At 30.7% G+C, this 16305-nt stretch overlaps 1 protein-coding gene across 1 annotated transcript; it reads right to left on the bottom strand.

Annotated features, from left to right (window-relative positions):
• Positions 1-873: 873 nt before the first annotated feature.
• LOC145579094 (CBL-interacting protein kinase 23-like) lies at positions 874-8909 on the bottom strand. Its single transcript, XM_081636371.1, has 15 exons — positions 8233-8909; positions 7043-7105; positions 6717-6788; positions 6485-6592; positions 6262-6342; positions 6091-6144; positions 5806-5931; positions 4554-4643; positions 4341-4460; positions 4112-4246; positions 3682-3798; positions 3375-3431; positions 2952-3026; positions 1357-1456; positions 874-1190 (listed from the first exon to the last, which is right to left on the bottom strand). Exons 1-14 carry the CDS (start codon positions 8440-8442, stop codon positions 1370-1372), a joined length of 1395 nt encoding a protein of 464 aa, XP_081492497.1. The 5' UTR covers positions 8443-8909; the 3' UTR covers positions 874-1190; positions 1357-1369.
• Positions 8910-16305: the final 7396 nt, after the last annotated feature.

The raw sequence follows: 16305 nt of genomic DNA, 5'->3' as shown, positions 1-16305 counted from the left end.
ATTTGGTATGGATTCATTATGGTGTAGTCTGGCATGGTGAAGTTGAATTGGGGGGAAAAAGTGGTGGTGGGTGGTGCGATGAGACAACTCAGACAAGTGTTCGGTGCAGTTTTTTTTTTCCTAATTTATTTTCGCTGAAATCGAGTATCCGATTATGAATCGGTACCCACCAGTTCCGGGACCAGTTCTAGAAAAATAGGACTTGATATAATCGGAATTGGGACCAATTCCAAATTTCAAGACCCGGTTGTGACTGGATCTAGTTCCGGGTCCGAGATATTTGACCGGGTACCCGGTCTTGCTCACCCTTATTGCCACGTAACCTTATTAGCCTTAATGACTAACGATGTTAACGTCCATTAGTCATTAATGACATGTTTTTCATATACAAAATTATTATACTCATAGAAGATTATACACATACACCAAGACCCTAAGGTCCGTAATATATAGTACATACTTCATCCATTTTTTAATTCGAACTTTTTTTTTTTTTTTAATTTTTAATTTTTTTTTAAAATTTTTTTATTTATTTTTTGAAGCAAACCCCCACAGGGCAACTAGCATTCATTCATAGGACTATCAGAATTCAGAAGAGGTACAATGCAAGCCGAAAAATCCGACAACCAAAGACGTCTACCTACAGACCACGGACTCATATGAGCTAGTTCGTGTGCATTGTAAAAATGTTTAAAGTAAAAAAAAAAAAAAAAAAAAAAAAAAAAAAAAAAAAAAAAAAAAAAAAGTAATATAATACTGTCCTTACGAAGTATCTGTTTTCTACATTAACCCAACCCAAGTGAAAAATGGAAATAAGACATTCTTTTAAGGAACAGAGAGAATTTAGTAGGAAAGGATGATGTACACTAATGATGTCAAATGCCTTGATTGTGAGGTCTCATTTTTCTATGGTAAGAGAGAATGTGCAAATTATACAGATCCTATAGGCAATGTTAGCAATCTCAAACATTCAAGTTCCACAACTCTATTGTTGTACAACAATCTTCACTCACTTTAGCCCACCCACACACCGGCAAAAAAAATATATAAAAAATAATAAAAAAAAATTCCCAAGAAAGCCTACCCCATTATGTTTACAAGGCAATGAAGCAATGAGATCATCTGCTCATACCAGCATCAACATCATAATCCTTTTCACTTAGTATGAAATTTAGAATGGCGGCCGGCGCCTGTCAAAGAATAAAAAAAAGGCATCAGAATTTGGACAAAGCAAGGCAACAGTATGTTGTGGAAGATGGAAAACGGCTAAATTATGTTTTCCCTGACTTAACATTCCCTACAAGGCTACAAATTAGTCTAATATACATTAAATAATAATTATAATTAAAATAATACCATGAAGTAGGAATTAGCTTTTTTCCTCCTCCTCCTCCTTGATCTGTTCTCCCGTCTTCCAGATAATGTCTTTCAGCCCAGTAGAAAGGCTCTTGTAAAACTATAATTATTAGATTAGAGTCAGTGCAAATGATACCGAGGCATGAAAGCAAACCCCGAAAAAAAAAAAAAAAAAAAAAAAAAAACTCACACACACACACAACTATGATTAAACACATAACTGTAGCAAACAAAAAATGGTTGCAACTACTGTGAGTTGGTTAATAATGCCGAAGATAAGGTCAAGTCCTTTTCATAGTAGTGCCATATGGATTCTTAGTGCTAGTTTTGTTGCTCTTCTTTGCCATAGGCAACAAAATTGATAAGAATTACCTAAATCCCTTGTTTGGTTAACATGATATTTGCAAAATGGAAGAATTGCAACTTCCTAACTCCTAAGAATTTTGAGTTTCTATATTATGGGAAGTTAATTACCTAACTCTCCATTGGTTATATAAAATTCACATAAAATGCAAATTCCCTTTCCCTTATGTCAACCAAACAAGTGTAACAAATTCCTAGGTAATACAAGATGTTAATTCCTACGAAATGTAAACGGAAAATGTTTGGGAGACCCTAAGGGTTGCAAACCCTCCTAGACACAATAGAATAAAATAATAATAATATATGGGTAAAGGCTACACGAGGAAGTACTAAAGTAGTTTTGATATGCATTTGCAAATGCATAACAAATACTGCCTCTATTTCATATTATTTGCAACGATTTGGCATAATGTAGAGAGTAAAAATGTCTAATTGTTGCAAATAATATGAAACGGAGGTAATACTAAAATATTGAAAAACACATGGGGGTGAGAAAAAGGAGGAGAGAGATGGGTAAATGGGACCACTTTTAAATATACCACTGAAAACTTATATAATACCATTGAATATGTAGTGATACTATTTGAACTGATTGGAGCTGAATGAAACTAAACTGAATAGAGCTGAAATGAATATTTTATGAGAGAAGGAAATTAGGAACTAACTGAACTGAATTGATTGGAGCTAAGCTGAGCTGAAATGAAATTAAGTTGAAGAGAACATGCCCTTAGTACCACTGAATGAATATATAGTATCACTACATACATACATAGTACCAGTTGAATGTTCAATGGTACTATTTGATCATACAGTGATACTATTGATCACCTAATTTTTCATTGGTCAAGAATACATTGAAACATTAATATTATGCTAATTCTCATTCTAATTTATTGCACATATATTATTATTAAGGGTTGGCAACCCTTAGGGTCACCCAAACATTTTCCAATGTAAACTGTCATAAGAGTTTAATTCCCAATGCAATCAAACAAGCACTTACAATTCACACAATTTGCTAGAATTGCTCTAAGTCAACAATAAAAGTGCACAATTACTTGAGATCTGCCCACGAACATAGAGCTATCGCCTATGAGTTGCTGCTATTTGTGTTGGTATAAGAAAAGACTCATGCTATTTATCAGGGGGAAAAAAGGCTCATATTTCCAAAGATATAAATTTCTTACAATTTAACAGTACAGTTAAAAGTAAAAATACTTTAACAGACATACCTTGTGAAACTCCAGGGTGTCCCCACGAGACTTGCGAAGTTCCACCATATATAGAGAAGGAGCCACTTCCAAAATCTGAACAAAGACAATAAAAGTGCTAAGATGCAGTGATACACATAGCTAGATATTAATGTTCTATAACTTTCAAAAAACATGGCACTTCTACTGTTCCAACATTAAAACTCCGAATAACAGTTCCCATAAAGCATAACGATTAAGGAAAATTGTTAAATTAAAAATGCTTAATGGATAATTAAATATTCCAAAGAACAAACGTGTTATTTTAAACAAATTAAAATGTTCCTCAAAGGACTAAAACCATTTAATTTCTTTTATTAACAATTTAGCATGGAACTTGCCATTTATAAAATAAGGACAGTAATATTTATAATTTCCAAAACAAAGAGACTTTCAGAGTGATACCTCAGTTGCAACAGCTAGCTGACCCTTGCGTCCACTTTTCTCTCCTTGAAGTTTCATCTGAGAATCACCATAAGGGGGGTTTCATCATAAGTGACTTAGAATCAACAAGAGGGATATAAAGAGTCAAAGCTACAACTCAAATAAACTGTGAACTAAGCATTAGATGAACTCCTAAGCTTCTATGAAGTAAAGGATTAAACAGCGATAGAAAATAAACGTAGCAACTATTGGCAGTACACAAACATTCAGGAAATTACAACAGTGTATTCAGATTGCAGAGTGAAAATGAGAAAGGAAGCCATTCTACCTTGTAGTTATTCTTTTTTACACCGAAACCCAAAGGCACAGCTGTCTCCTCAATCTTTGAGATAATCTCACTAGCTGGCATTTTAGATGTAAATCTTGTTTCACGTTTCACGAGCCCCTACAACCAAAAACATATATATTTAAAATCTCCTCAACTTTATTTACTACTCAGGATACCGTTCAGCTAGTTACTGCTTACTACAACATTTTCCATAAGATATATAGAATGAAAGTGAGTGCTAAGGGTGGCAATACGCAATAGGAAGTCAAGGAAAAGCATCAACCAGGATATTATTGAAGAATCAACACCCAAATACATAAAGTTATGCACACTTGTTACGAGTATATGTTCCTCATTTTCTCAGTATCGCAACAGCTGCTCTAAATTTATAATTTTATTTTTTTTAAAAAAAAAAAAAATGAAGACTTACCATCTGTTTTTCAAAGAGTGAGCCCAGGTTTAGACCTTGAGATGTGGAGATGAGCTCAAATGCATTCATGGCAGCAGGAGGTTGAGGGACCACAGTTCGTTCCTCCCGTCTCTCAACCACAAGGTTTCCAGAGAGCTGCAGACAGAGCCCATGGAATGATAGGTACATAAGAAGAGCCATACAAAGTCAAAAAGATTAAAGAGCATCATGAAAGAAACAGGAGGCTAACCATTGACTGGTCAAAAATAGCATCAATATCATCAACTGAAATATCAGGCTCCTCGAAAACAGGGGGTTTGTAACCTTTCTTAAACCACTCATGTTCAATCACTTCAGCAATTGTAATTCGCTGGTTGACAGTTGACACCATCAAACACCAAAGAATCAGAATAGCAACAGATGTAGCAAGTAAATAAAAGCAAAAATAATTAGTTAAACTAACCGTTGAAGGATTAGGATCTAGAATTCGTTGGATCAATTTCTTCACACTCGAGGAAAACCAAGGTGGACAGGCAAAATCAGCTTTGTATATCTGCAAACATGAGACATAGCACATAGAACAGGCATAAGCTGAAAAACCCATAAATAAATAAAATGAAAACAGAAGAGAGAATTTTTCTCAGCGAATTCGTTAAACATCCAAGATGTACTGACATTGTTAAGAACTTAAGAAGAGTATAAACTATTACAGTCTACAGACCTACAATGATTACCGAGGTATTTTTCACCACTAATTCATATGAATAAAAATAAATTTCACAGAAACACTCGTAAAAATCTTAAGAAAAAAACTACTTCAAAACCAAATCCAGCTTTACTCTATACATGAAATATGAAAACAATAACCAAACCTTAACCAAAAAACAAATCTTTTTTTTTTTTTTTTTTTCAACAGACAATACTACGTATTAATGTAGACTAGTTGCAATTAACCAAAACATTAAAATTATATAACCAAAATAAGTTCCATGATAAAAAATTCAGATTAAAAATAAATATAAACCAATTTATATACAAAAACATTGAGACATATAGCTCAATCAGAAATAATCAGCATCCATATGCTCCTTTATTTACTGCATATCTCCCAAATCTGTAAATTGATCTGTAAATTGATCAGTAAATATGATAGCTACTACACCAGGCACACTATTTTATAGGAACCCAATTTTCATATGATTTTCCAGCAATATAAGTTGTATAAATTTGATAATTAAAATTATTGTAGGGTTTGTAGCATTAACAATGATTTAAAATATGCACGTTTAATAACAATTAGCAGGACACTTTAATACTTTATTATAAAAAAAATAATAATAAAAAATAAAAATTGTTCCATTTTGACTTTTGATACTATTCATCTTCACTTTGAGCATTATTTGCTATTTATAAATGATAAAAATACAGTTATGTAGGATCCCATTACATCAGTCTCACTATATTTTTCAAAATAATTTTTTTTTTATTCTATAATTTTACAATTACACGATAAAAAATATTAAGACTCAAAATTGCACAATGGCAAACATGCCAATTCAATATGGGAAAACTTGAAAATTGGAGGGAGTTGTATTCTAATCACTTCAGGACAAGAAACGTTTTTTTTTGTCGTGCAGTATACTGGATTCAGAAATTAAATTATTTGAGCATCAAATTAAAAAGTAAATTTGAAAAATTGTCCATCAAAACCATACCTTTTTATACAATGCCATGAGGTTAGCATCTTCAAAAGGCAAATAACCTGCCATAAGAACAAAGAGAATGACTCCACACGACCACAAATCAGCCTTAGCTCCATCGTAGCCTTTGTTGTTGATAACCTACAAAAGATTAAGACATAAAAATAGCAGTAAAATAATATTCCCTCAGTCCGGAACAAATAGTTACATTAATAATGACACTACAACCAATCCTGACAGAACTGATTTGCAGACTGAGGAGAATTAGCAAAATATATGTATTGCGAGAAAGCATCATACCTCAGGAGCTACATAATTTGGTGTACCACAAGTTGTGTGAAGTAATCCATCTTCCTAAAAGAAGCATGATGAAAGAGTCACATAAGTCCACTTCTGATAAAGCATATAGAAGCCCAAGCAGGGAACACTTCTCATAATCCTAATGGAGACAGTAATATACTACACACTTACACGAACTTGCTGAGCTAAAGCACTCAAACCAAAATCCGAGACTTTAAGAACGCCCTTTGTATCCAGCAGCAGGTTCTCTGGCTGTTTACAAGTAGAACAATAATGGAATAAATTCAAAGTTGTTACATAGTAGAGTTGTCACTATTGTAACTAAGTTCCCACATACAGAGTAATAGCTGCTAACAGCTCTGCCTCCTACCACCAAAACAGATAATTTACTCACCTTCAAGTCTCTGTGGAAGACGCCTCTGCTATGGCAATAATCAACAGCATTTATCAGCTGTTGGAAATATTTTCTTGCTTCATCCTCCTTCAATCTTCCCTTGCTTGCCTAATTCAAAGAATGAGAATTTTAAAAATCAAAAGACAGAACAGTTATTCAATAATCAGACTGACAGAGCACAATAATTGCCAGTAGAGTGTCATTAAATAAGTAAAAGGCATAGACATCTTACAATTTTGTCAAAAAGTTCTCCACCAGTGATAAATTCCAAAACAATGTAAATCTTTGTCCTGCTAGCCATCACCTACAAGTACCACTAGAACATAAATCGATCGCAAATAGAGAAGAATAATGAAAAATTGGTCATTAGTATCCAAGAATCGCAGCTAGGATAAGCTATAGGCAAAATCTAAACAGTCTACATCTAAACAATCATCAACTAGTTCTTCAATAAGCACTTTTGAAGAATCTACAGCGAATAAGACCAAAAACCCTTGAAAGATAATATGAAGAAAAAAAAAACTCAACGATATGGTATGGTACTTATTTGCTTCCAACCTCAAACAAACGGATAACATTTGGGTGACGAATTAACTTCATGGTTGAGATCTCACGCTTTATCTGCAAAGAACATTCAATGATGAGTCATGAACATATAAAGCTAAAGAGGAGGGATTCAAACTCTGTAGCGTTCAATTATGCAATACAGTAACAAGGGGGCAACCACAAAGCCTTCAGGGGAGGGGGGAAGCTATCTTATATCAACAAGAATTGCAAAGTATAACCAGAAAATTATAACAAGTATAAAAGCTCTCAGCTTGTAAATAAATGGGTCAAAGCTTCAAAGGGAAAACAAGTTCTCCAGAAAATAGTTTTGGATGTGCTTAGGCCATCAAATAAACCAGCCCATACAAAGTTGCTATCTCAGCAGCATCATTGCTCCAACCAATAATTTCCAGCAATCTTGTACAAATACATTCACTTAAAACCAGAATGTCATACAACAGAGCAATTTTAACGACATTACAACCCCAAAATGTCTCAGAACTTCAATGCTAGTAAAGCACTAGAAAGTTATGAACTCAAGACCCCCCCCCCCCCACTCTTTCAATACCCCTCACAACACACGCACACCCTTTCACTAAAACAGATTTCTTTCCTTGCCATTACAACCCTAAAGAGAGTTAATTTCAACACCGGTTTAAAACCCGCCACCAGGCACCATCAACCTAAAAACATAACCCCTCCCCCACCCCCCAACTCCCTTTTTTTTTTCACTTGGAAACCAGAAAGTGATGCAGCAGTTGCCTTTTCAGCGACATTACAATCCCAAAAAGTCACTAAAGTTCAACACTAATGAGGAACTACATATCAAATAGATTCAACCAGAATAAGTCATTTCACAAAAAAAATAATTCCTCAAAAAACACTCGATCATGAAAATGGTTAGCTACAAGAATTCATCTTTTTTTTTTTTTTTTTTTTGAAAGAAGCTACAAGAATTCATCAGTCAATCATAATTGATAGTCATACAAAGCATAAGTCATACCAAATACTTTTACGATTGAATAAACGGAATTCCATTTCAAAAAACAAACAGACATAACCAATCAATTAAATACTTCAAAAAATCAGCAAAACCAAAAAAACCCAGAAATAAATCAAAAACCCAAATCAACCCAACAACAAAGTCAACTATTTCTATCAAAATTATCAAAAATAGATTAAAAGACAAGCAAAAAAACTACCTGACCGATCATTTTATGCTTCAGAACCTTCTCCTTGTCAAGAATCTTGATTGCAACATTTTCACCACTTTCAATATTTTTAGCAAATTTGACCTTAGCAAAAGTTCCTTCACCTAAAGTTCTTCCAAGTTCATACTTCCCAACTCTTGTTCTTCCTCCATTACTACTCCCTCCAACGCTCCCTGATCCCTTTGCCACCTTCGACGCCATTTTCACCACCTTCTTCTTTCTCTCTCCTACAATTATTAATTATTTATTTATTCAATATAATTATAATTGAGGTAAATTTTACAGCAAAAACCTCTTCTTTTTACAAGGCTGCCAAATCTGACTCTTTGATACCCTCATCTTACCCACAAAAATTAACCGAAAAAAAGGATCCAAACAAGAAAAAGTAATTAATTTTGGGATTATAGTGATTAAAAGTTTGCAAGAGATAATTTCATGGAGTTTATGATTTAGAGGAAAAGAAAAGGAAATGGAATAATGAAGTATAGAAATAATTAAAACCCATGTGAGTTTTTTTGGTGTAATTGATATTTGGATTAAGAAATAAAATTTCACTAAACAAGGACAAATATCAGGATATGTCGGCAATTGTTATAAATAAGTTGATCAATATTCACTAAGCTTTATGGATTTAGCTTAAATTGGATAAAAATTATTTTTTGTGAAATTGATGAATATGGCAACAATTTTCTGGGTTTTTATAATAGAACTATCTCTTTGTTTCTGTTTGGTTTGGTTTTTGGAAAGGAATGGGATATTTACCCTTTTACGTTTTCTTTTGATGTAGTCACTACTGTAATTTTTAGGCTAGTCATTGCCCCGGGTCAACATATTTTCATTTATTAAAATTTTACTTAAATATAAAAATATACAAGTATAAAATTCTGGTTTAGTGATAAATTTTTTATTATTAATTATGATGTAGATTAGTATGCATTTGAAATATCTTGGTTGAAGAATAAAAGATTTAATTACTCCGTAATGATTAATATAAATATAGATTAATTGAGATACCTGGTTTGAATTGAGAGATTAAAAATTTGAATATGAATAGGAAAAAAAAAAAATGTGTATACTCAAATGGATCTTTTTAGTTTTTATATAATAGTGATGGTATCAAATGAGTGTAAATCAATAAATCATCACATATATTGTTGCTAAAAAAAATAAGAATGGAAAATGGAAATAGTAAATGAGTACGTCAAATAAAATCATCATATAATAAAGTAAAGATGGAAAGCATATTTGAGAGTGAGGGATAGCTCAAGTGGTTAGAGCTTTCCTCTCGATTTCAGGAGATACTGGGATTGATTCTCACCCACCGCCCTTGTGGCTTTCTAAACACCAAAAAAAAAAGGATGGAAAGCATATTTTGATATTACTAGGGTGGGTAACGCGCGTCATAACTAGCTATGTCCGGGAAGTTCTTTCGATTTGGCCTTATGTTACAGCTTTAGCTCGTTGTTAATAGCGCTAATGAGACAAAAATATGTAAAAAAAAAAAAAAAAATTTAGGGGGTATTTATGTCTACACGCTGTTTTTAAAAATTAAAAAAATATAATTAACATTAATAAGGGAAAATATGTAAATTAATATTTTTAGGGGTATAATCGTCTCAACACTATTCATAAAAGTGTAGTAATACTTTTAAAAAGGGTAAATATGTAAATAAACATTTTTAGGGGTATAATCGTCTCAACACTATTTGTAAGAGTTTAGTCATACTTTTAAAAAGGTAGGGATTGGAAATGAGACATACCATTCTAATAGTTAATTAAAAATAAATAATGGTGGGTATATTATAGTATAACTTTATCAGTTTATCGTATTAATGCGGACTTAAATTATAGAATAATATCACCATTTTTCAAATATTCAAAAAAAAAAAATTATAGAATAATATCACCATTTTTCGAATGTTCATAAGAAATTTTATATGCACTTAAATTAGGCAATTGACAAGAGAATGTTGACTTGATGATTGGGTGTAACTTTTTTAAGAAAAAAAGTGGATAAAGTGAAAGATTAAGTATGTAAGTACAAAAAAAAAATGAAAGAAAGAGTGATAAAAATGCGTAAATAGTTAAATACTATTTGTGTGAGATAAAAGGCTTAATGCCTTATTGGTGGTAAAAGGGGTTTGGCAAACCGGGATTAGAAGAAAAATTGTTTGGTTGGATGTAGGAAGTAGAAATTCCTACAAACTCTCAATTCCTATGAAATTATAATGTCTAGCAATTTTCAAAACTTGTTTGGCTGGAAGTAGGAATTTCTACTTTCCTTTCAAAGTTCTACTTACTTAGGGGGGACTAGATAAGTTAATTTCTCCATTTTGTGAGAAGTAGAATTCTTAGAAAATCTTAATTCCTACATTATTTTCAACCAAACAAGTGTCATTCATTTCCTAAGAAATCAAACTTTCCATAAATTTATTTATCAACCAAACAAGGCATTAATATTTTGATCGGCATATAGTTTTAATCAATTTAATTAACTTATACTTGTATAAAATAAGAGGTAAGTAGGGTAGTTGGAGTATTAAAAAAATTGTAAAGATACATCATAAGGTTATAGTTTATTGTAAAGTAATGAGTGTGAGAGGAAAAAAACAGAAATATTAAAAAGGATTTTTGACTTATAAAACCACAAATTGTCAAAAAGATCGACTAAAACACCACAAAAATTAAAAACTTTTATTATAACACAAAATCCTTTTTGGTTTTCAATTTTCTTTTTTTTGAAAACAAAAACCAAAAACAGGAAATAAGAAAAAGGTGTTTTCACTTTTTTGTTGTCAGTTTTCAAAATTATCAGGTTTTTGATAAGTTTGAATAATTTTTTATTCATTTTACGACATGTACATATGATTTTGAAAAACAAAAAATCAAAAAAGAAAACCACAACAATGCCAAACGAGCCCTAAGTTTTATCACCATAGAAAGTATAACACATAAATAATGTAAAATCCCTTCCTCAAAAAAAAAAAAAAAGTAATATCCCATCAAAAAAAAAAAACATAAATAATGTAAAAGTAAAATGAATGTATTTTAAAAAACTGGAATAAATGAGTAATGGAACTCCGTCAAATAATCTGTTATTTTGTTACGTTTTTTTTTAAAAATATATTTTAAATAAATTTAATATTTCTAGAGTCATCATATTTGATTCAATTTAATAATTTAAAATTTATTACATTTGGTCGTCGATGACTGTTTTCGGTAGTGACGTACTGACGTTGGTAGATTTTGCTCCGGTAGTGTCCGAGGAAGGTGTTATTCATTCTAAGTTGAAGTTAACTTGTAAAATATTCCCTTTTATTCTTGCAATTTTTTTTTTCCAATGTTGTAGTTTGTAGGTCTCACCTTCTTCTGTCCCCACCATGTTCAATTCTCACCAATGGACCGCTTTTTTTTTTTTTTTTTACTCTGTATTACTTTACCCGTTCCTCTTATATTGTAACAATATTGTAACAAGTAGGTTAGAACCTGTGCGATACACGATTTATATAAAATCTATTATAAATTTGTACATTTTAAAATTAAATTGCTATTATACATGAATATGAATAAGAATTACTTATATTTTGTAATTTTAAAATTTTTTATTTTCATTAAAATTATGATATAATATCTAACTATCTGTTCAACATTGTCTAATTCATACTTCAATGTAAGAGGTCATTTATTAGTGTGCTATTTAAAATTGTTTTTATTTCGTACGATAAATTGATATGTTTTAATTATAATGTAGAAGCTTCCACTACTACAAAACTTGGATAAATAACCCCTATGAAAGACCTGTTATTTAACTAACAGGTCTGTTTGATAAAAGAAATCCAGTATTTATTATAACGGGTCTGTTATGTGTGCTAAGGCCCATAATTTTAATAATTGAAAAAAAAAAGAGATATAAAAGACCCGTTGTCAAACCTACGGATCTCTTCATTATATTTGGTCCCACGACATTTAAATAAGAGACCCATTCTCTGAGTTAACGGGTCTCTAACTTTATTCTTTTTTTTAAAAAAGAAAGTCTCTAAATTTATTTTTTATTAAATAATGAGTACCTTTAATTTTCATCATTCTCTCCCTAAAAATTCACTCACATGCTATTTATTTATACTTGTGGTAGGAACTAGGAAGTGTTAGTTATTCTCTCTCTCCCTTTCAAAAAAAAAGTCATTCTCTCTCTTCAAACCCAACTCAAAATTAAAACCCTGAACCTCTCTTTAAAACTAATCCGCCGTCACTCCCTTTTTCTTCTGAAATTTTTATCATGGAGGCGGATGCACCATGCTCCGTGCATCCAGTTTTTTTTTAAAAAGGCGGAATGAATATATAGTTGTTCAGTAAAGAACATATAGTTGTTTTGTAAAGAACATATCTTTGTTTTATAAAGAACATCACATATGATTGTTTTGTAATGAACATATATTTGTTTTGTAAAGAACATATAACTATTTTGTAAAAAAAAACATCTAGTTTTATGTTCTTTGTATATATGTAAAGAGCATCCGTAATATTAATAAAGAACATGATAATGTAATGTAATGAATATTATTTTTATTTCAAAAAAAAAAAAAAAAAAAAAAAGAAGAAAGAACATAATACAGAGTAGTATTTTTTAAGAACATCTAGCTTTCAATCTTTAAATGAATTATTTGTAAGAGTTTTGGTAATTATTTCCCAATCTCAATAGAAATTTATATATTTCTTCATATTTAATTTCACTTGTTTGAATATTTTAAAAAGAGGAATAAACATCTTAGAGAGAGAAATAGAAAATTTATAGAGAGAAAGAAATTCTTCTGATAGAAGACGATGACAGTGCATTTAGATCGAGTTTTGTGGTGCTTTTGATCATTGTTTTGCTAATGGAGTGATTTTTAATGAAGGTGAATATGTGGATTTGTTAATCAAAGATTGAAGGTACTTTTGAATGAAATTTTGTATTTATTTTTCTTCAATTGTGTTACTTTAGGATTGTATTAGAACATTTTGTAATCATAAAATTCATTGTTTATTTTCTATTTTGAAATTTGATGAATCTGGATAAATGTTGAATTTGAGAATAATGTTACAAAGGTTGAAGATGATATGATGTTCTTTATAAGATAGTATTATGTTCATTTCTTTAATCTTTACAATTCTATAACATGTTCATTTCACTTTAACTAAATGTTCTTTTTATTTTCGCTAGATGTTCTTTACATCTCTATACAATGTTCTTTCCACTTTTTTTTTTGGACCGGATGCACCATGCGTATGGTACATCCGCCTCCACGAACCACTAATTGTTTTTCTTCCTCCATTGAATTAAACCTCAGTAAAAACTCTAATAATGGTAAAACGCGGGAATCCCAAACGGGTTTTTCTCCCTTTAATAGTTGCACGATCTTTCTCAAGTTTCAGAATTTTACCAAGTTACATGAAGATGTGGAAAAAATGCTCATAGGAAGCAATTGAAATGTTGGCAACAGTCATCGTTTTAATTCCAAAAATATCTTCAGATTTACGGTAATATGGGTTTTATTAAGTAATTTTTTGTTTTGCGAGGTACTCATATTATTTAACATATACTATTAGATCTACAAAGCTGTAAAAAATTATTCAGCTGACTTTAATGCAGAGAAATTTTTTATTGATGGTTCTTTGTCGTCGCCGCCGAGTAATTATTTATACTACTCCGTGTTAGCTAGATCTTCATTGTTGTCAAGTTTGGTTGATTTGATGTTAATTCATATGCATATTCATGAATAGTACTGCAATCAACGATCTTTAGTTGAATTAATTTGCAAGTTGTATTAATTTCTTAATTTGGGATGCAAAAGTCATTAATCAAGTTGTAATTTTTAAATCCAAAAAATTAGATCTTCATTGTTGCTGCTTTATTTTATAATTGTGGACGGTGACGGTATTGTTGTTCCTAATAAATGACTATTTTTTTTCTTTTTTTTTTTTTTTTTTTTACAACACAACCAATGACTATTAGGTACTGAATAATGATATCTTTTGGTAGAATTCTAAATACTAACGATTCATTAATTTGTTTTTGTTTTGTCAGATTTGCATGATTTTATCACACAAAATTGTCAAACAACGAAGACAGAAAAAGGAGTACTCAAGCCTTATTATAGTAATTATAATCGTAAATCTGAGTAGCTTAAAATTTTTTTTGTCTATTTTTCTGGAATTGTATGTTAGTTGATTTTATTATTACATCAACTTTAATGTAGACCATTGTTAATCCCGGTGGTCTTGAAGTGTAAATTACAATTTACAAAATTTCCGCCAATTTGTATAATTCGGAAAACGAAATTCAAAATTCAAATGCATACCACATCAAAGCAATTGTTTTTTTTAAAAAAATTAGAGAGCAAAGAGACCCGTTATTTAAAATGGTAAATAACGGGTCTCTTTTCCTTCTAAATTATCAATCACCCGCTATCAATGACAACGGGTCTATTTATCTTTATAAACAGACCCCCTATATTGAACGAGTCTCTTTATCAAAGAGACTCCGGAGATAGAGACCCGTTCTGAGGCGGTCTATCAGACATATTACAACGGGTTTCTTTTCCAATTTTTGTAGTAGTGTTTCAATATTTAAATTTAAAAAATGTTAAATATGATAGCTTTATATAAAAAATAAAAAATAAAATAACATCATCATTGCATTTAGGCGGAATTTTTTTTATTGAAAAAGCGACACGTGGACAATGGTGACGTTAACAACTTCTATTTTAGTAATAATTAATAGATTTTTGATACTACTTTTAAAAGTTTAACAAATATTACAACATTTTTTTTATGTGCATATTTTCTCTCTAACTCTCTCATCACCGAGTCTTTGATTTTATGTCCCTCTATCTCTTTTCTCACCTTAAATTCGTGAAATATCCCCATATTACAATATTAGGAAAAAAGAGTACGTAATCAAATAATTTTTAGGGTTTACTTTTTGCTTGTTTTGGTAAACGTAGTCACATAGGTTCATAAATGAAAATGGAAGTGGATGTATCATGGTAGTCACATAGGTTCATAGATGAAAATGGGAATGGATGGATCATGGATGGAGGTGAATCCTACTCTTTTTTTTTTTTTTTGAAAAAAAAAAAACAGAAAGGAATAACTCGAGTAATTTAAAATATATTGTATTATGTAATAGTAACACAATATGAAACACAATCCAAATTAGTTTAGATCCTATGTCAGACACCATGTTTCACTATATTAATTTTTTTTTTTTTTAATATATATAATATAGACAAAATACATAACATATTTTGTATTTTTTTTTCTCTTATTTCGCATATATAGTGAATTAAACATTAAATATAACGAAAGCGTCGATTAGACTAATAAATACTCCTTCCGTTCCACAATGATGGATAAAAATTTGTATCGGTTTACGTTAACAAGATCATTATGAAACGGAGGGAGTATATTAAAACTACATCTTAGCTTACATAAGTGCTTAGAAAATCCAATGATATATGGGTATAATTTTATTTTTATCAACCAATTAAGTATATTAAAAGTATATACTACACCCAGTAGGTAGGAATAATTGAGCCCGATTTAATGATGTTTTTTCTTTTTTTTTTTTTCCCCCGACAAAATATGATAGTATGCTCTGTACATGATTACATGCATATATAGACTGGGTTTATAATAAATGTTAAACTATAGTTTCATACTATTATGTTTTTCTAACTAAAGCATTGAAAATCGATAATTTCCATTTTATAATAATATAAAAATCTAATTAAAATATTGAGAACATAAAAATTGCATGGGAACATAAATTATTGTGCATTTAATACACTTTGTGATAGTAAAAAACATAAATAAGTAGAGTAGTTGTACATAAATAGCTGAAATTTAAAAGAATAGAATAATGTTATAATATATAATATAAAGATAAAGTATTATGAAAATATAAATTGAGACAAATTAGACAAATTTAACAAGACCTCTGACAATATATTGTTATAGACACCTAAAAATGTCTCCTCAAAATCAAATCCGATGATGAACAACCTTTCACCGCCATTATTGGTC

Source organism: Chenopodium album, chromosome 14 (assembly GCF_948465745.1).
Source record: "Chenopodium album chromosome 14, dcCheAlbu1.1, whole genome shotgun sequence".
In the NCBI taxonomy this organism is placed as follows: domain Eukaryota; kingdom Viridiplantae; phylum Streptophyta; class Magnoliopsida; order Caryophyllales; family Amaranthaceae; genus Chenopodium; species Chenopodium album.
This window is presented reverse-complemented; position numbering and strand designations above follow the sequence as displayed.

What these genes read in the sequence shown, in the direction of transcription:
- LOC145579094 (XM_081636371.1), bottom strand. Translation starts at nt 8,442, where the DNA reads ATGGCGTCGAAGGTGGCAAAGGGATCAGGGAGCGTTGGAGGGAGTAGT. An exon ending in AGCATAAAATGATCGGTCAG is followed by an intron (nt 7,106 to 8,232) that starts GTAGTTTTTTTG and finishes TGTTCTTTGCAG; the next exon opens with ATAAAGCGTGAGATCTCAAC. An exon ending in GAGAACTTTTTGACAAAATT is followed by an intron (nt 6,593 to 6,716) that starts GTAAGATGTCTA and finishes TCTTTGAATTAG; the next exon opens with GCAAGCAAGGGAAGATTGAA.